Raw genomic sequence first — 27,871 nt, forward strand, 5'->3', positions numbered from 1 at the left:
TCTACTACCCCTCACAAGGAAAGTGTAAAGAGCTACGAACTCACTCTTCTCTAAGCTGAACAAACCAAGTATCTTTGGCTGCTCCTCTCAAGTCATGCCCTTTTACCATCTTTCTTGCCCTCCCTTGGACATATCCTGATGTTTTTATATATTTCTTGGCCACACCAATGCTGAGTACAGTGGGACAGTCATTTATTTTGACCAATTAGCTATACTGTGTTTAATGCACCCCAAGGTACAGCTGGTTCGCTTGGCTGGCAGGACACATTGTTAACTTGTATTGAGCTTTCCATCAACCAAAAGCCCCAGATTTCTTTCCACTGGGCTGTACTCCAACCACTTTTTCCTTCATCTATATGTGCATTCTGGATTGCACCATATCAAGTGTGGAATTCATCATACGTTCTTGCTAAACATGAGTCAGCAATACACTTTTATTTATTTTTTTCTTCTAAATCTTTTGGCATATTTTACTTGTTTGTGAGATGATTATTTTTTTTTTTTATTTATTTTATTTTTTTTACTTCACAAAGGTAGACTCATTTTGAAAAGAGCATAATTTAACAATCCAAAAGAAAAGAAATCTGCTTTTAGCACAGTTGCACTACTGAGAAAAACTCGGAAACTTTTGAGAAAAGAGAGGCTAGCCTTTCTTTTTTCGTATTAGATTTTGATGTCCTCTGAAAAGTTTTATCTCCCAGTCCAAATGCTGATCAAAAGAAGATATTCTGCTCCTGAAGCCATGGGTGCGCATTGAATTAGGCACTACTTTTCATTCTAGTCATACAGGAAGAGGGAATACTAACTAGATTCAACTCTTTTGAAATAAACAACTTACAAAGAGAAGAGTTTCTCTGAATCTGTGAGCTTTATAATCTCTGGATCACTCCTGATAGCCACCTCATCTATCCCATTCCACACCAAAAAAGGATTTGCACTATTCATAATATCTAAAGCATCCAATGTTTTAACAGGAAAGAGCTGCTGTATTCCAAGAAGAAAAGAGGCTGGTAATGCATGTGTTTTCCATAACTTCAAGAAAATAAAAGGAAAGAAAGAAAAAGGATATTCAATTAGAAACTAAGACCCTAGTTAACATCAGAGTAACTGCCTAACATGCCTTAGGACAGACAAAACATAGTGCACATGGAAAGATATTAGTGACAAAGTAAAAAGAAAGCGCCTGAGATTTAATACGCTACGTTATGTGTCAGCAAAAGTACCTCATGTAGTGTTCACAAAATGCTATATTAATACGAATGGAATAACACTTGACAATATCAAAAGAAGTACTAGCCTACATCTGATTTTCTTATTTACCACTCCCTGAAAGACCACTTTCACAGCGCTTAATTCCTACCAAAACCTATGAAATGAACTAAGAGAACATTAAGAAAACTAATCTTTAATAAGATTTTTCTTTTACATAAAAATCCTTTTTACTGAGGAAAAAAAAAAAAAAAAAAAGACATTTGACGTATTACTTACATGGATTTATCACATTTATCACAATTCAATCTATTTATATGGTTTCAGAATTAAGTAGGTCAAGCAGTCAAAAAGAAATCCTTTATGTCTAACATGATTTACTGATAATTCTGTCATCACTAATTTTTTGCCAATACTTAAGTGCAAAAAAAAAAAAAAAAAAAGTCCTTTAATTTCAAATACTTTCTCATTTTTTATCCTCTTTTCCTAACGCAAAGCTGTCCTAATTTCTGGTTAAGCATAAAAGCACTTTTTCTTTTTCTTTTTCTTTTTTTTTAAAAAAAAAAAAAAGAAAGCAAATGCATAACTAGTGTAGAGAATCCTGAGGTCATACATTTAGTGTAAGCACAGGATAAATTACTATACACAAAAGGGAAATCGTATATGTATGGACACAACAAAAATATAATAAATTTTCTTCATTTTTTAGTGTATTTATATTTCCATATTGGGAAGAAAAAGCAGCAGAAATCCAGTTTATTATTTGCTTTTACCTAGAATCATCTCTGTATCTTATTAAGGTGCAGGAAATGAGAAAAGGAGTATCAGAAAAAGCAAGCTGTAGATGAAACAGAAACCAAGTTTATAGCTTTCCTTTGCTTCAAATAGTTTCAGAGTTGATTAGTTTTATATTGCAGATAAGAACTTAAGAAAAAAGCATTATTCCATTTTATTAGTATCAGATTCCAACAGGGAATAAAGCCTTCATGACTCAATATCACAGTCTATCAGCTGACAGAATCTATCACAGTGATCATCCATATTACTGAAAGGTCCTAATGCCATTTGCTGTTCTCAGAACTGTATGCCCTATTCAGCTCTGATTCTTCTGTGTTCTCTGCTTCACTTCTCACTTCTGCCTTGCCATCACAAGTACAATTAATCAGCTAATCTTTGAGATGTCAAAATACATTCAATCCTTCAGGCTATTTCCTCTCCTTGAGAAAAGCATTCTGTTCAGTAATCAGACAAATGTATTTGCCAATGCAAATGCAGCTTACACAAATTCTCTTTCATTTGCAACACTGCTGCTTTCAAAAACACTTATCAGTACTGTTGAATTACTTGTGCCCTTCAATAACAATCGACCTTTTGTTCTAAACTACTCTTATTTTTAGTACTATAGCTAGCTAAATTTTTTTTTTTAGAAACAGCTGTATGAGATCTGAAATAGGCTAATAAAACATTTGTCTTGGATTTAAATCATCAGAATTAAAATTTCTATGACTGCACTTAATTTAAAGAGCTGATAAAACTATGACAAAGGTATGGCTAAGTTGACCTTTGTTGGCTGCCAGATACTCACCTGGCCAGTCTCTCACTCTCCTCCCTCAACAGGGCAAAGAGAGAACATAAGATGGAAAAGCTTGCAGGCTGAGATAAAGGCAGGGAGGTCACTTAGCAATTACTGTCATGGGCAAAAGAGATGCAAGTCAGGGAAAATTGATTTGATTTATTGCCAGTTAAAAACAGAATAAGATGGTTAGAAACACAGACCAAACAAACAAATAAAACACTTTCCTTCCTTCTTCCAAGGCTCAGCCTCATTGCTTCATTCTTGAAGCATCACACCTTGAACACTGAAGGGTGATAAGAAGCAATGACTGCGGTCTGTACCCAACACACTTGGTAACTGCTGCTCCTTCCTCACACTTTTCCCCTGTTACAGTTTGGTTTTCCTTCTACATGACTCAGTCCTGCATAAACTGTTCTAAACGCGGGTCTTTTTCATGGGCTTCAGTTCCCCAGGAACACACTGCACCAGCTTAGTATGGGCCAAGGACCACAGTTCTTGTCAGGATGAACCTGCTCCTATGTGGGCTTTTCTCTATGGGCCACAATTCCTGCTAGCAACTTGCACGAATGTCAGGTCTTCATGGACTACAGCTTACTTCAGGACACACCTACACGCTCCAGCATGCACGTCTCCTCCACCATGCTTTTCTTTATGGGCTGCTGGAAAACACCTGCTCCACCGCAGTCTCTTCCAAAACTGGGCTGCAGGGTCTGCTCAAGTACCTGTGACAGCTTGTCCCCTTGCTTCACTAACTTTGATGTCAGCAGGGTTGTTTCTCTTACTGTTTTTCCCCTTCGTTACTTTCTCCCTCACAACTGCTGCACAACGAGTTTTTATTTTTTAGCCTACCTTAAACACTTTTCTCTGTGGCCATCTCATCCTCTACAGTGGGGCCTTTGGAGCCAGCTGTTTGAGGCACAGGGCTGTCCTGGCCTTACCTCACAGAGTAGTCTGACAGCTCCATCCCAGTACCTGAATGCAGATGTCCCATAAACTAACAAAATGTGCTTATATGGTGATGATTAGTTTGTAGTTGTTGCCTTTTTTCTTCCTAAATTGAGATCTGCAATGACACCAAATTGGAAGTGTTGATCTGCCTGGAGGTAGGGGTGACCAACAAGACTAAGTGCCAGGTCCTGCACTTTGGGCACAATAACCCCAGGCAATGGTACAGGCTTGGGGCAGAGTGGTTGGAAGATTGTGTGGAGACCTAGGGTATTGTTGGTGGATGCTCAGCCGAACATGAGCCAGCAGTGTGCCCATGCAGCCAAAAAGGCCAATGGCATTCTGGCTTGTATCAGAAATAGTGTTGCCAGCAGGAGCAGGGAACTGATCAACCTTACCTTTGTACTTAATCCTGGTGAGGATGCACCTTGACTACTGTGTTAAGTTTTGGGGCCCCAAGGCAAGGAAGACATTGAGGCTCTGGAGCGTGCTCGTAGAAGGGCAACAAGGCTGGTGAGGTGTCTGGAGCACAAGTCTTATGAGGAGCAGCTAAAGGCACTGGAATTGTTTAGTCTGGAGAAGAGGAGGCTCAAGAGTGACCTTATCACTCTCTACAACTACCTGAAGGGAGGTTGTTGTTAGGTGGGAGTCAGCCTCATCTCCCATGTAAATATCAACAACGCTATAGGGAATGGCCTTAAGTCGTGCCACGTGAGATTAAGGTTGAAATTAGGAGCTGGAAAGAACGACTCAGGGAGGTGGTGGAGTTACCATCCCTAGAGGTGTTAAACATTTAGATGTTGTAATGAGGGATGTGGTTTAGTGGAAAATATTGGTGGTAGGTGGATGGTTGGACTAGATAATTTTGGAGGTCTTTCCAATCTTAGTGATTCTATCTTGGAAATTGTTTGCATTTTCATGCTCTTCAGTGTGTTCAGCACTCAGTAAATTGAAGTTGTACCACTTCTAAAGCTATGATGGATGGTTTCTTATTTCAAAGATAATAAATTCAAACTTGAATGAAGCTTGGCTTACATCTGCAAGTCTTAAGCACAATGTAATGCAAAAACACAATAGAAAATTTACTTCAACTCCAAAACAAGCCTTAGTTAAATATACTTATTTGAATTAGGATTCTAGCTATGGACAAGGCCTATACTGTAACTCATAGAATGGTTTAAGTTGGAAAGGATGTAAAAGATCACCTAGCTCCAGCTCCACTGCCACTGGCATGGCTGTCATCCACAAGATCAGGCTGCCCAGGGCCCCATCCAACATGGCCTTGAACACCTACAGGGATGGGGGGTCCACAGCTTCTCTGGGCAGCTGTGCCAGAGCATCACCATCCTCTGAGTAAAAAAAGTCTTCCTAACATCTCACCTAGATTTAGTTTAAATCCATTGCCCCCTTGTCCTATCATTATCAGATCATGTAAAAAGTCAGCCCTCATCCTGTTTGTCAGCTCCCTTATTAATAGTATTAGAAGGCCATAATGAGGTCCCTCCAGAGCCTTCTTCAAGCTAAACAAGCCCAACTCCCTCAGCCTTTCTTCATAGGAGAGGTGTTCCAGCCACCTGATCACCTTCATGCCTCCTCACTCTGGATCTGCCCCAACAGCTCTGCATTCCTCCTGTACTGGGAGTCCCAGGCTCAGGCACAGTACTTCAGGCAAGGCCTTAAAAGGGCAGAACAGAGTGAGACAATTACCTCCCTCTCCCTGCTGGCCACCTCTTTTGATGCAGTCCAGGACACTCTTGGCCTTCTGGGCTGCAAGCGCACACTGCTGGCTCATGTCCAGCTTTTTGTCCATCACATTTTGTACAAAACTGCTGATTTACTTGTGTAAAGGTGAGGAGTATTCATAGAAACTGAATATACATTAGAATACTGAAATAGCTTTCCTTAAAAAGAAGGAAAATAAAAGCCTTTAGCAGGCTGATTTTTTAAATTTTGTACAGGTAGAATATTTTTATTTATTTATTTTAATTTCCATTGTGTTGTGTCAAGGATCTTATTTTTGTTTCATGTTGTTATGTATGTATAAAAATAAATTCTCTTCTACACTTTTTTGAATGCCCGCTATGTTAAAAAGTTATCAATTATTTGGGCCAGAATACAAACCCCTAATTGTTGCTACTGGTTTGTACAAGTTAAGACATTGTACTCATCACCTACTTACAGCACTGTGTCAGTGAAGGGCAGCACATTCACAGTTGGTGATTACATTACAAATCTACACTGCTCCAATACCAGCTGCATTCTCTAAAGTTTCAGAAGTATAATTCCTGTGCTTGGTGCAAACACTAAGTGAGAGGTAGCTGATCTGACAGCCCAAAAGTTGACTTTGAAGTTGTTATAAAATGTTTAGATTGTATAAAGCAAAGACAGTAGCTCTATATGCGCACACATGACAGTCCAGAAGGTTGATCACCCAAATAATCCACTGCCTTCAAAAAGCCAAAAACAAAAAATTTCAACCCCAGAAAACAACAGCATAACTTTCTGTTATCTCAAATGCTACCCACCAAAAGACATAACTTATTACTGAACAGTGTTTTCCATTTAAATACTAACATACCAAAAACAGCTTACCAAACAACAGATCACAGGCCAAGTACACTTAATATCAGTAATAATGGAACTGATACCTAAGCATCAGATATTCCTAGATACCAGTAAGCCCAGATACAAACATACTCGGAATAGAGGAATGGCTGACAGAAAAAAAAATGCCAACTGCAGGGGAATACACTTCCCTAGATTCTTTTTTAACTAGTTAAATTTAACACATTTATTTAACCCTGAGATAAATTAAGACAGTCCCTTTAGATAAACTCTCTGGGGGAGTCACTACAATACCTAGGGATACTTGTTTTCTAATAAGTTTTTTTCTATGCCCAGGTTCAGTGAAACATTTATGTGAAAAGTATCTGTAAATTAACTGTGGCTCAATTTTGCTTGAAACATTAAAACAACAAAATAAATACTTAAACTTAATTTTCATGAAAACATTAAGAAAAAGAGGGTATCTTGGATTTTTACAGGTATACAAATAGCAGTTCATTGCACAGCAGGCTAAAAGACTGTTTGAAGCATTAACAGTTACCTTCATTTCTTTAAAGGCATTTTCATTAGTAAGTAAATTTAAAAGTAAAAACTTTTTTTGAAAAGCTTGGATTCTAAAGTATGTTTTGGAATGACAGGACCATTAGTGAGTATTTAAAGAATAATATGAAAAAACATGGAAGCAAGAATCATCTCACAATCTCATCTCAATATCATAAACATTTTTTTGTTTTGCTATTTTTTTTTCTCACTATTTGCAGATAGAATAATAAAGGCAGACTTCAATAAAGATGAAGTCCTGGGAAGTTAGACAGTTAACAGTTTGTCAGATAAAGCACTTTTTCCTTATCAGAATAAGCATAACAGATGTGACTAATGACTAATAAAATACACAAGTTTAAATACGCAAAGTATGAAGGATGAAGCATGAAGAATGGAAAAGAAAGGAGAAAATTATCAGGACTGTCACTGAAGCACTACTTCTAACTAACACCTGACAAGCACTTCATTCTTCTTTCTTTCACAGTGACTGATCTGATTCACCTGACTATGAAAACAAAGACAGTGAAAATATAACTGCTCAGAAGAGGCAGAAAACAACAGTTATGGAAGAATTATAGCAGGCATTCAGTCTCCTAGAAAAAGAATCTGCAGTCTTTTGAAACAGTGATCCAACATGAAATGCCAGCATCTACTTTGGTAGATGATTCTACTCTGCACTTTTATCCTGTATAATATAAATATATATATATAATCCCTATTTATTTAAATTATGTGTACACATCCACATGTTATAGATTAATTCCTAAGGAAAAATTGCTTTACTGTTATACACTGGCACATGATCTATTAAAGTAAAAGCGGGGTAATGATTGGCAAGCCAACTCTGAAACCATTAAGAAGCAACAGCAATTTGAGAAATTTATACATTATACAAATTATACATTAGAGTGGCTGGCAAGTAAAATAGTTTTTAAAATGTTGCGAAGCAAGAATCAATTTAATACAGACTAAAAAGCTACAAAAGATACCCACTGGGAAGAGGTGGATTGAGTGCAAAAGTTAATGAAAGAAAGTTGATTAGTTTTCACAGAAAACAATACACGCAAAAAGCAATAAACAAGGTTCAGCAAAAGTCAGTGCCCCTTCCTCAATTAACATAACAAGTCTACATATTTTTAATGTGTTTTATTAAGCTAGGATAAAACAGCCTGCTGCTGAGCTCCTGACTCTTGTAGGAAAGGAGCAGCAACTACATCAGCAACTACTCTTGGCCTGGCGTTTTCTCTCCTCTGAGCCTCCTATGACTCTCATTAAGCATAAAGAAAGGCTGACTAGATACATGAAATAAACAAAAACAAGAAAATAAGTATTTCATTGTCCTTGCAGTTTTGATCTTCATATAGTTTTCTTTTTAACCTTTTCAGTGTTTAAATCAACAAAGTACAAAAGCTAAAAATATAATTAACTAATGTTTTAATTATATTTCCTTTAAAAAAATTAAGAACTAGATTTTTAGTCACAAAAAACATAATGCTTTTCACATTTCTCCTATTCTGTAGATCACTTAACTTCCATTTCAACTCTTAAAAGAAGTTTAGGAACTATAAATACACTGATATATACTTCATAATATACTTCAGAACAGCATGTCTATCCTATTTCTACATAGGGAGCGGTAGAACTCCTTGAACAGTATTTGAAGACATAAATTCCAAAATATAAGTTCCAAAGCAATGAGATCTGTCTGTGGGATGAAAACCAAAAAATCATCTGTAACTTGGTCCTCCTCATTTCATTTCTTCAAGATTTTTAAACATAAATTCAGTGTAACCCCTTCCCCAAAAGAAACTTAAAATTTGCATAATTATTAGTGGTATTTTGGATAAAAATAAGTAAGCTTGATGAAACAAACAGTCCCTTTCAATACTTAAGTTACTATGTAACTATGTTCTAAATTAATACTTAGCATATGTTAACAACTACACTAAAACTTCCACTGCTAAAGAAATTCCATATTTTCCATCTACATTTCTTAATATTGCCTGAAATCACTATCTTTTGTTTTCTTCTTTCCTGATCTAAGTGTAGTTTTAGTAATGACGTGAGATTTCATGAATTACATTGCAAACAAGGAGAGCTATAGAAAATAGCACCTTACCATTCTGCATTCATAGACTCCATACATCTTCGTGAGGTAGATAAGCACCACTAAGGTTCATAAGCTGGAAATCAGGTATAGCGCTGTACAAAGTTTACACAGAAATGGCACACTAGGGTATATCCCACAGCATAGCTGTACAATTAAATGGGAGAACCCCAGAAGTTTGATGAGGATACAGCTTAAGATATTTCCACTGCAACAGTGTTTTAAGTGTTCCAAATTGTTCTCGGCTGTCACATTTTAGAATATAACCATCATAATTTGATTCGGTAATATCATTTCAGCAGCTTTGCTTATTACTTTACAACAATATTAACAAAAACGTCTGGTGTACCTATGAATAGTACAGAAATACAAAGAACAATATTTTGAAACGTTAAGCATACCTGTGTTCGCAGAATTTCACCTTTTGACAGTTGCATATCACCAGTCAGCTCTTTCACAGTAATACCCAGTGGTTCAAGACGCTTGCTGAAGTAATTTGTCATTTCAGCTGCCAAAGCCTTCATAGGAGCAACGTACACAATCTGCAACCAAAAGGACACTAGCTTGATAAATGAGCAAACCCCAGAATGTTGTTTGTTTCATGGCAACTATTACAAATCACAGCTTATTAAGAAAGATGATGCTGGGCACTTACAGTGAAAAATCTTAATAGCGATATATGAAAACTAGTTATCTTTGCTGGAGGAGTGTGCAGCTGTTTAAAGGACAATGGATTTTGTTTATACAGCCTCATCACTTTCAGAATTGGTTCTGCATCAAAGCTAAATGGATTTTCATAGCTTTTCACTCGCATAATAAGATTTTTAGAACAGAAACAAGAAGTGCTTTATCAGTAATGAAGTAAATTAAAATTAGCCTTATCTTCCAGTTGGAAAAGAAAAATCTACTTGAAAATTCCAGATTTCGTATTCCATGTAAAAATATAATGGGTTTTACCTTACAAGTTATAAAGCTGTTACTTGGTTCATTAAATTCTTACCTTGAACTCATCCTTTTTGATAACGCCGTGCTGAACATGCTGGCGAATTTCATGAAGGATTGTCAGCATGGCAATGTTAGTCTTCCCAGCTCCAGTGGGTGCACAGATTAGCATGTTCTCATTTGTGTTGTAGGCAGTCTCAAAAACTATAGATTGGATTCGGTTCAGTCTTTTCATGCCTTTAAAAGCAAGTTGACCAATCTGTTAAAAAACAAACAACACACACATTTTCAATTTTTCATGCAAGTGTGTAGAAATCATAAGAAACAACATGGCAACTTGGGATAACTGCCTAGTTACATTTAGCATTATTCCATGGCTTTTATTCTGATGTTACCACCTCTAACTAATTTTGTATCCGTTAAGGAAAACAAAAGACAGGCAGGAAACATCTCTTAAAACTAATCAAAATCTTTGGCTGTGTGCTATCTAAGTATTTCACTCATTCTTTATAAAAGTCTGGGACCAAAACTAATACACAGTAAAATAACTGTTAATAATTATACATTAGTAAAACAGCAAAACTCCTGATATCCAAACAAAATCTTCCCTCCTTCAACTTAAAACCATTTCCCCTTGTCCTGCTATTATCCATCCTTGTAAAGCGCTGACTCTCCTCCTGTTTGTAGGCTCCCTTTAGGTACTAGAAGGCTGCAGTGGCATCACCCCACAGCCTTCCCTTCACCAGAATGAGCAAGCCTAGCTCCCTCAGCCTGTCTTTGTAGAGGAGGTGCTCCAGCCCTCTGATTATCTTTGCGGCCCTCCTCTGGACCCTCTCCAACAGTTCTCTATCTTTCTTGCATTGGGGAGGCCCAGATCTGGATGCAGTACTGCAAATAGGGCCTCACAAGGGCAGAGTAGAGCGAGACAATCACCTCCCTGTCCCTGCTGGCCAGACCTCTTCTGATGGAGCCCAGGATACTATCTGCTTCCCGAGCTGCAAGAGCACTCTGCTGACTCACATTACGTTTTTCATCCACCAGGACCCCCAGGTCCTTTTCTGCAGGGTTACTCTCACAGAGTGCTCCTTCCTCCAACCCAAGTGCAAAACCTTGTACACAATCTACTGTAGCCCACAACTCCCTCATAGGGGAGGGGAGCAGAGTAGAGAAGGCAGTACTGAGCTCTGCTCTCCAATGACAGCTATAGGACTTCAGAGAACAGCATGGAGTTGCATTAGTGGTGGGCCAGGGTGGGAATTAGGAAAATATTCTTCACGAAGAGGTTAGTCAGAAAGTAAAACAAGCTCCCCAGGTCATGTTACTAATCCTGACAGACTTCAAGAAGTATTGAGATAACGCTTCCAGAAATACAGATTTTTGGCTGGTCCTAGGTAGAGCCAGGAGTTGGACTTGATCCTTAAGGGTCTCTTCCAGCTCAGGATACTGTAGTTTATTTCCATTCTTCCACAGATTTTGTTACCCTCACTGCTTTTATTGATAATCCTGAAAAGTATGCTACTGATCCTTTTGCTAACTATTATTTTAATTATAGGAAACCACAAAAGAACAAAATCACTGTAATCACAGTCCTGAAGCCACCTTCTGAAGATCTCCTACCATTATTATAGCCTCTTCAGCTAATGCACAGACATTTGTTACGAAAAGAAGTAATCTTTCAAATACAATTTTATAGAAAGAAGCAAATTACCTGAGGCAACAAGAAACTGAGTCTTGTTCAATAATGCAAGTTTAGCAATGAGATCTTCATTGCCTATTCAAATTAACTATTTTATTTAATTGTACAACAAACATAAATTAAGTCTGTCATTTTGCTGCAACTTTTTAGTAGTAGATTTGTGAGAGGCTGAGATGCAAATTCCAAACTTAAGTTAATACTCCATTTTCAAAGTACATGATAAAGTTCTGCTCTTAAATGGAGAAGAATGCAACTGCATTTTCTTTTTAATTAATGCTTCAGTTTAGCTGTACCCTTTGTTTTCACAAAGCAATCAAGTTGAAAGCTTGCACAACACTGAAAAAAATAAGTTCCATTCAAATTAAGTTTCATGGTTGCATTTGTAGGGTTGGGATGTCTGAGCACATCTGAAATTTATTAAAATAACCATTTTAAACTATTAAATATTTTCGGTGAAGAAAAAGATACATATTTCAGTGTTACAATAGTCTTTTCTATCAATATTCTTTTACAGTTTATTTTGCTTATAAGAACACAAAAGCTTACTTGCTTTGCATCAGGTTTTGTATATACAATGTTTAGTTAGTGTATCATCTTCAAAATACCTTTCATCTTCAAGAAGTAGACCATTATGAAGTGCTAATGGGCTTCCTGGAGATCTGCTGATTACATTAGTGCTATCATAGTTCATTCGAATATTTTTATGGCTTCTTTAGTCATTTTTGGTTTGTAACTTGCCTGTTACTTCATTTTGAGATTTCTTGTCATATCTTTGAAAAGGATTGTATTTTCTTTCCCCTCCTATTCCATCTAATTGGTTTTAGAAGCCATTTATAAATATGCTGCAGTATTTATAACAAATGATGTACAGAGGATAACTCAAAACACAACCAGTGATTATGTTCAATTACCAAAACACTACACTGCACTGCGTGTATTATTTAGAAAAGCAGCTTTTTAAGTGAAGCAGAAGTATAGCTGTGTAAAGTCAGGAGTAAGTATCTTCAGAAAATATTTTTTCACAATCTCACAATTAATTCCTTAATTGTGATTCCTTAATATCCTTAAATAATGTACATCAAAGTGTTTTCTTAAAACTGCTGCCTGTAGGAATACACTGGTCCAACTTCTGTTAATCTCCAGGAGGGCAATGTAAGAAAGCCTCTTTCTCTACCTTTGGGAGAAATTAAACATACAGTTCTGTCCTATAACCTTAGGGCATGTAGTGTCTGGACAAGGGAAAATGGTTCAAAACTGGAAGAAGGCAGATTTAGACGAGATATTGGGAAGAAATTCTTTACTGTGAGTGTGGTGAGACACTGGAACAGGTTACTCAGCGAGGCTGTGAACCTCCCTCCCTGGAAGAATTCAAGGCTAGGCCAGATGGGGCTTTGAGCAATCTGGACTAGAAGGAGTTCTCCCTGCCTGTAGCAGGGCGGTTGGAACTAGATGATCTTAAAAGTACCCTTCCAACCCAAACCATTGTATGATTTCTAAGCAATAATTTGGTTAACACCAGTAGCAAAAGTAAAGGTTGTTGAGGACAAAAAACACATCTCGAAAACAGGCATGAATACTGCAACTATCTTAGCCTGGAAAAATCTAGCAGAGATGGACATTATTGATAGAAAACTGCAGTTAGCTTTTGGCCAAACCTGGAAAATGATGACCATAAAGCAGAGACAGACATCAGGTGAAAGGGATCTAATTTGAAGCAGGCCATGCTTCCTGGATACTATGAACGATACAGGTCAGAATTAAGACACAAAATGTGCTAAAGGGCTGCATCTAAGCATTTCCACTCAGCAAGTCTCTGAATTTAGGATCACAGAAAATTAGGACACTGAAAACTGCAAAGTTGTAAAAACTGAAAAGGTGGTGAAATAAAACATTTCTTGTACTGCAAGCAGCGCTACAGATTTAACAAAACTATCACATATACCTTGAAAGGATACATGCTGCAGGATATTACTGTTCGAGACTTTTTGGTAAATTTCTTACTATAGTAGCTATCAGTATGCAAAACAGTCCTTTCTGATGTAGGCAAATTACTGATGCAGGAAAATTACTGACGCAAAACTTGAGAGAGGTATAAGGCTTCCTGCTTGGCTTAAAGATATGTTTGATAACAAGTAAGCAAAAACATGTCCACCTAAGGAGTAAGCATGGCAGGGAAGTAGTCACATGCTTAACCATTCAGGACTTGGAGCTGTTCATATCAGAGATAAGAGATTTCATCTCTCCAGATCAGCACTGAAACTTGTATTGACTAAAGACAAATACTGAAATCAGGCAAACTAAAATACTTACAATAAGAGTTATGCTATAATATTTATAAGACAATCAGAATTAGCATTTGCTCCTCCCTCATCTTTGCGAGCTCTCACTTTGAAATTACATTTCATACAAATACAAATCAGATTTCATCTTGAGTGTAATTTTAAACAGAATTTCAAACACTGTTCTTTACACTGATGACTGATTACTCCCAAGAACTAAATTGTGCCTTTAGGTATGCTATCAAAGTAAAGTAGGTTACTGCATTCCTCTTCCACACTTATACTTGAATTTTCATTGAGAAATGGCTATATCCTAGCAGTACGCAGAAGAGGTACTTCATTTACTGTCCAGTCTTAATCACCAAAACAACTAAAACCACTTTCAGTCACTCCCATTAAAACATTTGCAGAATCACTTCCTATGCTTTATACAAAAATAAAAGTCTTCATCTTTAGTTAACATGGCAAAAATGTACCTCTCTCAAGAATGAAAAATGAGCCTTCAGTAAGTTGTTTTCTCAGTTTAAATATTTTATTTAATATTCTAATTTAGCAAAGTCAGAAAACACAATAACTGCAATGTCAGCAGGTAGGTACAGCTGGATTTCAAATACTACAGTGATTAAAAACAAGAAGGGGGAAAAACAACCCCAAAGCTACTACCAACCAGAAAGTTGGATTTCTCTGTGCTACATGGTGTTGTACTGTGGTAGAACATGCCTATCTGAAATGCCTCAGGAATTTTTATTGGCAATTGGTTTCTACCATATCATATTTAAAACATATATCACTGAATTGACAATCTGTCCAATATTGCAACTGGTAAACTAAATTTTGTCTTCTGTTGAAAGCAAATTTAAAAATACAGCCTTTAGGAGAGCAGGGTGACAGCATTTCATTACGCACCTCAAGATGTCAGTTCTAACATTTCATATTTCAGGATAATATTTCCAAATTATTTACTTATATGCCATATAACTTAAATATTATCACTTATGTTATGTGTTAAGAGCAAGCTAAACTATTTCTTCCTAAAAACATCTAACAAAAAAGGCAAACTAAAAGACTACTCTGAAGGGTAATTACAGTTAAAACTAGTAATAACTTTAAAGCATTGAATAAAAATGAGAGAATATTGAGAGAAGAATATTTCTGGAGGAATAACTGTTGGTATCATAATTTCTCTGCAGCTCAATTTTGTTCTCCACTTCAGTTAATTTCACACTACTGGTAACCAAGAAGGGAGTACCTGTTTTACAATATAAAAGTTAAATGATTTTTTCCTGCATTGTGCTGGAAAAGACTATGAGCACAATCTGTTGTGGGTTTTTTTTTTTATTTTTCTATCAGAACACAGGTATTTCATTCTCCCTAAGAAACCAGCAGCACTCCCAGAAGTTATTCTGCTTGATTTACTGTAGGAAAACAACAGGTACATAAGAGAAACTGAACATCGGAGTTAAAGTTACCACAGATTGGGAACTGCAATAAAAAATACTTAGGAAATATACCCAATGACATCCGATTTTAAAAAAGAAATTGTACATTATCATCCTCAGCAAGTCAAATATGCTGTAATGAATCAGAAAACACACACTCGAGCCCCTCCAGAGACTCTTAAAATAAGCCAAACAGTAGCATTACTTCTTGTAATGTCTTGATATTGTATGCATCCTCTAGTAAGACACTGAAGAGTATAACTGAGACTTTTGGCTGCCATATCTGGGCTTGTTCTTATAAAAATGTAGATGTACAACAGCAGTTCAATGAGGATCTTCAACATACTTCTGTTGAACCTTTCTGCATTGGTTTCTTTTTAAGGTATTCAAAATGACTTTCATTGGTTGAATCTTTAAACAAATTAAAGTACTGACAGGTGTAAGTAGGCACTTTGTTTGATTACTTTTAGCTACAGACAGATGCACCTAATTCCCACAGTGGTTCAGCAGGTGTTTCCCAGCAGCTGGTGCCCTTTACTGCTTTGCTTTTGTAAGTGTTCCCACCAGACTTTCAACAGTTTCAGAGGCAGCACTACACAACTTAGACACACGCTGCAGCTGTGTAGAAAATGAAACAGGCTTAATGGTTTCCTCAAGTCAATTTCACCTCATGTTAATATCAAGATGTGTATTTGTTTATCTACACTTGTTATTTGCATGAAGGAGACAGGAGCAGCCCAAAACCTAAATAAATGCAAGAATATGCAACAATCCAGAGGGAACTGCATAATAAAAACAAGTTTTTTTAGCAAATTGTGCATAATTCACACACAGATGAGTTTTAAAAATGGAAAGAAATGAAATTTTCTATGTTCACTAATACAGTGCTCAGTATTAGGCTTTGCCCCATATAGTCAGTGAATTATTCTTGTCATTAAAACCATACTGCCTGAGAAATGACAACCCAGATCTTACACATCTGCTTTCAATAAAGAAAGCTGCATATTACTAGTACTTAGACCAAGCAGAGTATCCATACAATGAGGATCTGTTGAACTTTCAATTACAACATCACTAGTGAAAGAACATTTGAAAACACTACTTGAAATTCTGAAGGACTGTTTTCTTGCTGTACAAACATTTATCAGTATTTTTTAAAAATATTTTCATTAATATCAAACCACTGAAAATAAAAACATGTTCACACATACAAAAAGAGCACATTTATTAGATTTCAATAGCATCCTTGCCACCCTTAACATCTCCAGTACCTTAAGTGCAGCTTGTTCAGATAACACAATAACCAAAACTCTTATGTGAGTATGTAAACAGATAAGCTGACACTGAAAATATGTATTGCTATAATGTGCTATACAAAAAACTTCCCTAACAGCATTTAGAAACTGATTGTTCAAGAAAAACAACGAAAACATTAATGATCTTGAATAGAAGATAGGAAATATCTTCAGTTAAACCTCCATGACAGTGCAACTCAAAGAACAAATGATCAGATCATAATGTAAGCAGAGACAATTTTAAGGTGCTAAAAAATAGGTCATACCTTAAAAGCAAAGGGAATCCTATGGGCCAAAAAAAAACCAGACTAAAGTACTTTTTCACCTTTGTGAGACTCATCTTAAAAATCTGTGTAGATGATCTGAAGAAAGCCGTATTACCAAGGACACCTGCAAGCAGTCTGATTCTAAAAGAATCAAACTCGTGCCATATCAAACTAAAGCAAACATACCTGCTGCCAAGCCCATGAAAAGAGAGATCTATGACAGAAGTAAACAGGGAACATTGTTTTGGAATAAGAAAAAGGTTAATTGCAAATTATTATTTTTTTAATCAAGGAGACACTGTACCAACTGAAAATGTAGATGCAAATGGACACCTGTGAATGTCTCCAGAAATACCAGTAACCTAAAATTCAAAGAAAGAATCTCTCAATTACTTCCCCATACTTATGCCACAATAACAAAAGCTCAAGTTCATCATAACTCTCTGTTGAATATTCTTTGAATTTCTAAAACCAATAGTCTGCTTTTAAATGAAAACAACACAGTGATTCAATCCACATAATTATACCAAAAATGTAAGTCACACCATATGAACACCTTAAGGAGCACATAATTTTAACAAATACAGGTTTACTTACATATGATCACTTATATAATTCCTAGCTCTGAAAATCGTGAGCAATAAGACACATTTCCTCTTGTCCCAAAAGAGATGAACTTTGTTATTACTTCCATAATGGTGTATTGACACAAATTGTTTAAGTACGTATGGTCTGCTACTCAGTGGAAGATGATTTCTGTTCTTCATAAAATCTGACAAGATGACACTTCTGTTTATGTTTATGTCCATCCCCATTAATACACCATGTTTCCCTCTCTTTTGCATCCCACATGCATCTGTATAAGGGCACAGATCTGTTTTGGGTTTTTTTCTGTTTTTTTTGTTGTTTTTTTTTTTTTTTTTGGCCTAGCTATTCATCCCCCTTTTCTGTATTCAAATCTTTTCTTTCCACTGAAAAATTAAAAAAACAAAACTGTGTAGCTGAAGGAGATAAAGGGGGAGGATACATAAGACAGTGGTGATGGCTTTATTAAGAAGCATCTTCAAAAACCAAGAATCAACAGGAAATACATGTATAGAAGAATCATAGAAACACCAAGCATAGAAAAGACCTACAAGATCATTCAGTTCAACTGTCCACCTATCAACAATATTTCCCACTAAACCATGTCCCTCAGTAGAACATCTAAACATTTCTTGAACACCTCCAGGGATAGTGACTCAACCACTATCCTGGGCAGCCCATTCCACTGCATGAACTCTCTCTCTTGGAGAATCATTTCCTAACGTCCAACATGAATCTCCCACGGTGCAATTTGGATTATGAGAAAGATGCCAATCATGTCACACATACTTAATGCAGAGATGCTTCATACAGTCTTCAGACATGAAAAAAACTCTCATTTCAGGAGACATATATATTGGAAGAATCATCGTATGGTGAAATCAGATTATCAGACAAAATCATCCATCCATTAAATGTGTCTTAATTACAAATTTATTCTTTGGTTATATATCTACTTCTGTAACGTTTCGTTTTAATGATAGTTTCTCCAACTTTGGCTTACAAACAAGTATTGAGATCAGAATTCCACTGTATAGGTTGTGTGCCATGGCAACAGATCTCTTTGATGATGAAGTAATTATTTCTAATAAGAAACAGGATTTTCCTATGCAAAATATTTTATGCAAAACAGATTACAAACTACTGGTTTGTTATTGCATGTTTAACCTCTTTAGCACATTCACTCATAAAAGGTGAAGACGTACCAAATCCAAAATAAGAGGGCTGCTCCAAAAGTAGTGCTTCCTATATTAATATGTTGGCCCATGACATTAGAGGTGATACTGAGGGCATGGTAGAGGCTGAACTGTCCTGCCAATATTCTGTTACATGTTGTTGCCATGTGACAGATAGCAGCGGAAGGGCAGTCTCGCAAAACGGCATCTGATATAGAAGTGCATATAAAGCAAAGGTGTGGAATTGAATTCCTCCATGTGAAAAAAAGCTGTGCTCACTGACATTCATCGATGCTTGATGAACATTTATGGAGACCAGAGAGTGGATCTGAGCACAGCAAGGTGGTGGGTGGTGTGTTTCAGTCACCTCCACTGAAGCTAATTTCTACAAGCATAGTTATCAGTAGTGACTGTTGAAAAACAGTGTTTTGTAGCTGAGAATTTGCTCTATCTAATAGTTTTATTGTGTTACAGCTCTTTTTAACACTGTATAAAGACTTTTATTCTTTTATTTTTAAGCTGGAACTACCATTTGTGGAACTTGAAGGGTATTTTTTAGATCAGCTTCCTAGTATGCTTTCAATGGATAAATGACAAAAATCTCAATAATATTAGAAATATTTTTTAAACTAATCAGTCCAACAGTCAATTTGCTATTTGGAAAATATGCAAATGAAATATACACTGAAATCAACTGTAGAATAAACGTTCAAATACTCAGGATTTGAAAAATGTAATTTATGCAACACCATCTACACTTTGATTCAGTGGGCCTGTTTGTACAACTCAAAAAGCAAGAAAACATTACAGGAGAAAAAAAAGGTAATATTGATTTTGTAATAATTCCTTCATATAATGTAGAGAGGAAAAAAAAAAAATCTTGTGTTCGTATAAGGAAATGGCTATGGCATGAAACAAAGAAATAAATCCTGAAACCCACTTTAGGTAAAAACCTGAAGTCATTTTTCACCAACAGCTATTTGTTAGGTAAAACCTGTTTTCACAGTCTTGAAGAGGAACTTTCCCTGACCTGAGTTTATGACTTTAGAGGTACATTTATTTGGCAAAAAGTCTGGTGCATAGCCACCTTTATAGTAAGTACAAAAATATATTTCAGTAGTAGTCAAGTTGCATGTCAAGCAGCCAAAGGCTCATACATTTAAGCTTGCACTTACTCTGTTTTTTCACATTCTTGTTATTGAAACAACCTAGCTAACATGCCCCTTTTGTAAGTAACAGTACAGTAATTCTTCAGAACAAACACATGTGACCAACTAGCTACTTATAAGCCACTTGTGCTTGTACTGTGGTGAAAACACAGCTCTCTGAATACCAGTAAATGCCAATAATAATTATCTACAAATTGAGTTGCAGATGGGATTTGCTGCCTTTCAGTAAAGCAACTATGCTGTCCTTCTCTGTGCAACTCCTCCTGTGGGATGCAGGCACCTTACTTCCACTGACAACATATGAGATGCTCCTGAGCAGCAGCAAAGCATCTTCCACTCAACAGGCATAGGAAAGAAAGAAAATGATATGACACCCATGGGATTACACTGTGGCAGGAGGGGAACCAGTACAAACTGAAGCTAAGAAAGGTAGGGGTATTAAAACTGCTGCTAATGTCAGCAGTTTATGACAGATGGTACATTGTGCTTTTATAGAAAATAAATTGTGAAAGGTTGGCCACTTCATTTCACATTTGCAATCAGTACATTATGGGATTAAGCATCGGCAAGAATTTGGATTTTGACAGTTTAAATCATGTGTTCCATCTTAGAATCTCGATCACAGCCAATCTAGCCATAAGGTTTCAGATAATGCTTTACTGAGCCTAAATATATTATTTTGATGAAAATATGTTATTCTTTTATTATGGAGTGGAGCTTGAAATGTATTCTGATTACACTATCAAGCTCACAAATAAGAGCTTCCTACTGAGACCCGTGCTAATTTGAGGTATTTTTTCTCCCTTTGGTATTGATTCAGTTTTGCCCTTTTGCCTCACATTTGTTCCAAAAAATGAGTCTACAGTTTTGTTAACGTGATTTGTTAGAATTATTTCTTAGAGAAATGTATTTATGTCCTCCGACAACATTTACGTCAACCTAAGGAGGTAACAGAAATACAAATAATCTAAAACAATACTTAAAATATTTTAAATGAAAGATTACTTCAGCTTGCATGATCCAGAGGTTTAGCTTTTGCCTAAAAGTTCAAACTATAAATGAACTCCTTATCATGATCTCAGTTCTAGACTCAAGAACACTGAAGACTAAATTTAAACCAAGCATTTACCTAAGTAAATATTACATTGTCAAAGATTGCACCTTAACACCTGTGACCAAAATAATAACTGAACAGAAATACACATACAGCACTTAAAAATCACTCTTGTGCAAATGAAAACCTACAGACTAAAAAGTAATGCTCTCATGAGACTAAATTCTTGCATAAATAAACACTTCACAGTCAGATTTAGTTCTTTTCAATCCTAAGGGAAAATAGATTGAATAAATACAGTTCAGGTTTTTAACCTTAAATTCGTGCAGTTACCACTTGAAATTCTCAAACTAAAAAGTTGGCTCCTTTATAATATCACTGTGTTGAGTGCAATAATATGTGATTGTTAGGCCTGCATTGGACTTGATGATCCTATAGGTTTTTTCTAGCCAAAATGATTCTATGATTCTCCCCTCTAAAACTGAATCCGCACCAGCCATTAAAAAAACAACTTGCCATAAGTCAAATCTAAGTAGAAGCACCACTCTGCTGAAGTATGTGTATGTTTAAATACACATCACACATTCAAAATTCTTTGCTGCTGACAACTTGTTAGATATCTAGCAAGTTGGAGGCATGGATATAAAGACTGTTCCTATTTCAGAATTTCACTTTAAAACTGAAAAGTATACGCTTGATGATACAAAGCCTAAAAGTTCATGAAAGATTTATAAAATCTGCATAATTGATGCATTCCACAACACTACATATATATATGTATATATACACATATATATACATATATATATGTATGTATGTATCAGTAAACTGTTTCTTTTAGATGTTTATTCTCTATCAGATCTATATTTTTTCTGGCAATAGGTAATATTTGGACCTGTGCTTAAGGGAGAGTCACTGCATTGCAAAAAGTTGTCATGTTGAACATTGTCATATTAATATTAAATGTCACACTTTTACAACTGCAGTGGCTTAGCTTTTCTATCTGGTTAAGCTGTCAGTCACTTCATAACATGGCAACAGGTGCCGTCACCCAAGCACAAAATAATAGATTCCCATTTTAAAATTAAACTGTCCTCTGTTTTTAAAGAGTTAAATTGCTGTGTAAGACAGCCCTTACTAAAAACCTCAGTAAAGTGCTCTGGATAACTACAGTAGATTTATATTCTCATTTCCCATTTTCCCACAGGGAAAAACATTTTTTCATGTTATATGCCACTGAAGAACTAAGAAACAAAGATTTTTTTACATGCACATATAGCTAGCTCTTGGTGCCCCACTGAAATCAGGAACAAATATTCCATCCTTCAACTGATTTGATACATACAGTGAAAAACAAGCAAGTACATGTGATAGAATACTGCTGGTTCTGGACTGTGAATACTAAACCACATTTGTTGCTATTTTCTTTTTTCCTGATCTCAGCTTTTTCACCACCATATCATCAATAAATTTTAAAACGTTAGCATGTTATTTGCATTCTTTCCTCATTGCTCTCATTTCTATCAGCTAAGTTTTACAAATAGTGCAGCCTCTTTGCTACTCCAAAGCAGTATTCCAGAAGGTTTTGCACCCTGTACAGTACACAGTACTCCATACTATGCACCAGCATCATGCCTTAAGACTAATCTGCACAATAGCACAGAGCAGTCACTAGTCAATCTTTCAGAAGTCAAGAGAAAGAAGCCCAGACTCACTTTTTTGTGTGGCTTACAGAAAGAGAACAGAATGGCAATAATCTTCTTCCCTTGTTTCTTTATTTTTTAAAGAACATTCAAGTCACAGCTCTAAACTACAAATAGCTGAACAGGTAATGACAAAGGAACTGAGAACTGCAGCTCACAAAGTAGAAGTTTAGAGAATGAATTTCCTTGATCAAATTCATCATGAACTAAACAACATCCTCCAACAAATATTCTCAAAACTAGTGATGAAATTAAATGGCTACATCTGCATGTTACAAATCACATTATTAAGTGGTAACGTTCTCTCCAAATTGTTTTTAATAGCAAAGTAAAAAAAGTTCATATCTCTCAACTGCTTTACTCACCTCATCTAAGTCTTTAATGTAAACAATTTTCTCTTCAATGCCAATAGGCATTGGTTCACTATGGGGGATCTTCACCTCTTCATACATTTTGTTGTTTTCTCTCTGAACTGATTCTGGTAAGAACACCTAAAACAGTATTACAGGAAAATTAATTGAAAATACAAAAACAGAAAATTTAATTACTTATATACCACTTCAAACAATGTTTCATTACTTCCTTTCAAAAAAGGAATCCCAAATAAAAGCAATTCTCTTTGATTCATTTTATAGATAGCACAGAACCTCCTAAATGGAAAATAAACAGTTTTACTACTCAGAAAATGGCTTCAAAAGGATTAAAAAAGAAGAAAAATAGAAGCTAACTCCACTTTACTACATTTCAAGAATAGAAATTTTATAAAGTCAATTCAATGGTTTATGAAAGACAGGAGGAAAAAAACAGTATTTTAATGGCCTAAGTGATCCTAGAAATAAAAATAATCTCTACTATAAATACTAATGTATTTATTTCTTCTAGGGTTAGAATAAAAACAGAATGTGTGTATTTAAAATACTGAATAAAGAATCCAGCATAGGATTCCCATTAGTAGGGGAATCTCCCAGAGAACAAAGGGAAACCTGCTGCACTTTGCTTACGGGGATAGTTGTACTGCTGTAGAAGGGCCATATATCAAACACGTACCTTTGCACCTCCAATGAATGCTGATGTTTTCATAGCTTCAGCTCGGGAATCGTAAACATGTGGGTAATGAATTCTTTCGAAGTCTGCCTCTCTCTGTCTACTCAGGACAGGCATACTTCGAGCATTCAAAAGTGCTAGCTCCCTGTAAACAGAAAAACAGCAGCAATTCAGCTCACTATAGGCAGCCACCACAAAAGCTAGGCAAGGTACATTAAAGTCAGAGCAAGAGTTAGGGAAATGTATGGAAAAAAAGCATTGCACAAACTTATTAACAATGGAGTTTTACTTTGTCTTCACTGGTATTAGTTAAACTCTGTCTTTATAGCACACTTGTTAAATAAAAATTAATACAATCACTGCAACGCTGACTCCCTAAATTAATGCAGCTTCGCATCTTTTTACATTACATAGCAACAAGTATTCATAGTTAAATAACAATACCACTATATTCTTCTCAATATGAAATGCAACACCTTATTTGCTTCTTATTCTTACCCTCCCTTATTCTTCCCACTACCTTTAGTTGATAACATGGAAAATAGTACCCATTAATCTGGAGAAGAAAAAAAAAGATAGTTTTGATAGATTTAGTACAGAGTTCATAAATCTTAAGCAAGAAGTGTGCATACCGAAAGTAAGAAAGATAGCCTACCCCTCTAATCTGCATCTCCAACCCACATAGATGAGACCAAGAAGATTCTCATTAAGCAGATCACTGCTCTCTTTTCCTGAAAATTAGGTTTTCATATTAAACAAATTCTACACTTGTAATAAAACGTGACTTGAAGTCAGAATCACCTCATCTACAAAGCAAACTAAAAGAAAATAAACATTTATGATAGGCTGAAATAGCAATTACAACAGAAGTATTTTTCAACATTTGGCATTTATTACCTTTGCATTCGCAGCTCTTTGGGATCAAAGCACATGAGTACTTCACCAGAAACTTCTCCATCTTCCCCAGCTTGTTTTTCTCTTCTGGCATTTCGTTTTTCTTCACGACGATACTGTTTCATTAACAGCTTTTCTTGTTCCGACTGAATTGTAACTTGACAGCCATAGTTGGGTTTAGCATTTTCACCTATAAACTTCTTGCACTGCTCTACAACATGAAAACAGGTATGCATCTTCCTAAGTACTGGATTCCATCATTTTTGTTGCCCAGTTTTCTTCTAAACCTATGTATTTTTAAAAGGCTTAGCCTTACTTAATTATGCAGAAGTTGGTCTTAAGAGTCCATAAGAAGTAACAGCTCATAGGACACTTAAAGTCACTGCACAAGAAAGATTCTTTATCCCAAAACAAGAGGTGGAATACTGCAGACTAGCAGCAAAAGAAGGGGTTATCTTTTTGGGACTGATGATAATTTCATCAACACTTGGAAAAGTCACTTATTTGTCCCCTTATGTGCATAAGTTGCTAAGTAAAAAGGCTGTGCATGTAGACTAAACTAACCTGTTTTGTTTTTTTTTTTTAAACAGCCTCTTCACCTAACATTAACTGTGCATTTACTAGATAACGTGACTGCACTGAAAGCATACCCACAGCTTCGTTTCCCTGAACAAATGAGAAAAGAAGTGTTATTCTTTACAGCCACAAGGACTCTTTCCTTTTATGTGGAAAAGCAGTAGGACTGAACAGTTTGCAGTACAAAACTGAATAGTTATAGTACACAGCAAATTCAAGGAACTTGATAAAGCCCAGTCACATCTGCTTTTCCAATGCCATTACTGTTATTAATTCCAAACTTAAAGACACAATCAAGTCTTCTATATGCAATGTGATGGATGGATTTTTTTTGTTTGTTTTTAACTGTATCAGTACTTTTAAGCAAATCCTTCCTCCATATTCTAGCAGAAATGTCCACTAATTGCATACTGAAGACTAAATTTACAACAGCTTCCAAAATAATTCTATTTAATAAGAAAACACTTTTCTAAAAATTTGCAGACAGTAGAAAGACTATAATAGTTTATTTTCTAATGTAAATTATTTTTTTATTGTGATTATTTGAGAAGACAAAAAAAGCCCACCACGAACAAAACCTTTTAATACTCATAGTTTCTGCTTTGAAATCAATAGCAAATAAAACTTACGGTTTTTCTGATGAGTTTAGACAAATCATCAGCACAGCAGAAGGTGAACTCCCAAACCCTTGCCTAAATAACATTATATTTAAGAGAGACAAATTATGGTTTATTTGCATTTTGAAATTGCGAGGATACAGGTGTCCAGCAGTATCACATTTAACTACCTTTTTTTCCAACTCCATGTGTTGTGAACACGCAGTGGATTGCATGATGCTTTATCTTTGCAAGATTTATCCCACGTCACAATCAACTCACAGTCAGATTTACTTTTTGTTAGGACAGAAAATGGGAATGCTTGTATTTAAGCAGCCATTTGTAGAAGATTTTAAAACTGCTATTCTGTGTGGGCTATTAATCTTATAAAAACAAAATCGAAGTATAAAACTTGAACTCTTTTCTTCCTTTCATTTATCCATCTTTTGGTTTAACTATAATTTTTTTTTTCCAGAAGTAGTTTTACTGTGTTTTTTTTCTCCCTAAGACATTTATGTAATGATATCTACGAGGTGGATAGCACAGCAGATGAGGAATAACTGACGATCAACTTGTTGCCATGGTAGTGCACTGAAATAGATGCAACTGTTAATACAATTATTTTAAAATTACATGTGCCTATACACAGTTATAAAGTAAATATGTGACATGTGCTTATTTACTCTGATATAACACTCCACCATAACCAAGGAGGTATTTTATAATCACTTACCTTGCAGAATCTGGAACTTGTTATCATTTTGACAAGTCATAGATCTTTCCACAATCACAGATCTGTTCTGTAGGAGCTTCTCTATAAGTTCAAAACCTTCAGGGCCTAGCAGTTCAAATAACTACAAAGAAAGTCATAAGACATTGTCCAAATTAGCATAAAATCACAAATAACCAATTTTAATTGCAATAAATTTTTAAACAAAATTACAAATTACTAATAAAGCAGCATTAATTCCATCCCTGTTACAGGATGTTAACAGCAAGTTTAAAGACTTTCAGCTCCAACTAATTCAGCCCAAAAGGCACCATCACTAGCATTCATCCAGGTTCTCTGTAATAAAAAGTGAGAAGTTTTCAGCTGGAAAGACTAAAATCTGTTTGTTTTCTGTATTAAAAAAAATATTATCTCTTTTTGAGATTCCTACATAAAATTTAACTAAAGACGTTACGCATTTTTCTTATATTGATGATGTATTTTCATTTATCATTTTATGAAAGAGTAAAACTTCGGCATTGTAGGACTCAAATATTTCTGCTCCTACGATGTAAAGGAGAGGGTGTTCTTACTATCCTGTATTTCATTTGCTAGCTCCTTAGACAGTTTTGCTGTGACCACCTCTAGGAAATAGTGTTATGCTGCTTCTTATGTATTTGCAAAATTTTGAACAGCGTCAAGGGGAGCAGATTTGTGATCCCTCTTTTTCAGTCCAATCTGGACTTCAAAAAATAGGTTGCCATTTAACAGTAAAGAGGAAAAAAAGTGTTATTCCTAACCCTCAGGGTTTCTGAGAAAAACATCAGGCATGCAAAACAGTACAGAGATATCAGCATTTGAAGAGACCAAGAAATTTATAAACTTGTGTATTTCTTTTATTAAAGTAACCACCTACTGGAAACTGAAGAAGTAGTCTGGAAAAAAAAATAAAATATATATATATATATATATATACACACACATACACACATACATTCATACATGTATACATATATATATTATATGTATACATGTACATATGTACAATATATATATATGTATACATGTATATACATATGAAAAGAATGCAACAAATGTGGCCGAATAGAAAATCCTCCACTTGGATAAGAGTAACAGTACAAAAATACAGGCAATTAAACTGCTGGCTAGACATCAATTTTGTTGACAAGGATCTCAAACTGTAATGGATTTCCTTTTATCCAGCCTTCTCTAACAATCATCATTAATTCTTGTCTTTTATATAGGTATTCTCTGTCACTTTACTGCTACATTTTCTTCAACTTCAGATAAAGTCATAAGAGGGCTTTGTTTATATATCAAAAAAGAAAGCAGCAAGCTAGCACCAGTAAATTTGAAGAGCAAGTATTTTATATGTTCAAATGCATATGGCAGAATGAAAATTAATTTAAAACACAACAAGAGTTTGAAATAACTTTGTGGTAGAAGAACCAAATACAATTTTTGCTACTGTTTTGTCAATTGC

At 35.6% G+C, this 27,871-nt stretch overlaps 1 protein-coding gene across 3 annotated transcripts in view; it reads right to left on the minus strand.

The window, feature by feature from the left end:
* ASCC3 (activating signal cointegrator 1 complex subunit 3) overlaps positions 1–27,871 on the minus strand; it is a 253,149-nt gene that overhangs the window by 182,502 nt on the left and 42,776 nt on the right. For all 3 annotated transcript variants that reach the window (XM_072331536.1, XM_072331537.1, XM_072331538.1), the window contains exons 5-10: positions 26,392–26,512; positions 24,490–24,697; positions 23,596–23,737; positions 22,914–23,039; positions 9,946–10,146; positions 9,347–9,487 (exon numbers count right to left, since the gene is read on the minus strand). In XM_072331536.1, coding sequence (XP_072187637.1) covers positions 9,347–9,487; positions 9,946–10,146; positions 22,914–23,039; positions 23,596–23,737; positions 24,490–24,697; positions 26,392–26,512 — 939 coding nt within the window. The remainder of the gene's footprint in view (positions 1–9,346; positions 9,488–9,945; positions 10,147–22,913; positions 23,040–23,595; positions 23,738–24,489; positions 24,698–26,391; positions 26,513–27,871) is intronic.

The sequence above is a fragment of the Excalfactoria chinensis genome, chromosome 3, assembly GCF_039878825.1.
Source record: "Excalfactoria chinensis isolate bCotChi1 chromosome 3, bCotChi1.hap2, whole genome shotgun sequence".
Lineage (NCBI taxonomy): Eukaryota > Metazoa > Chordata > Aves > Galliformes > Phasianidae > Excalfactoria > Excalfactoria chinensis.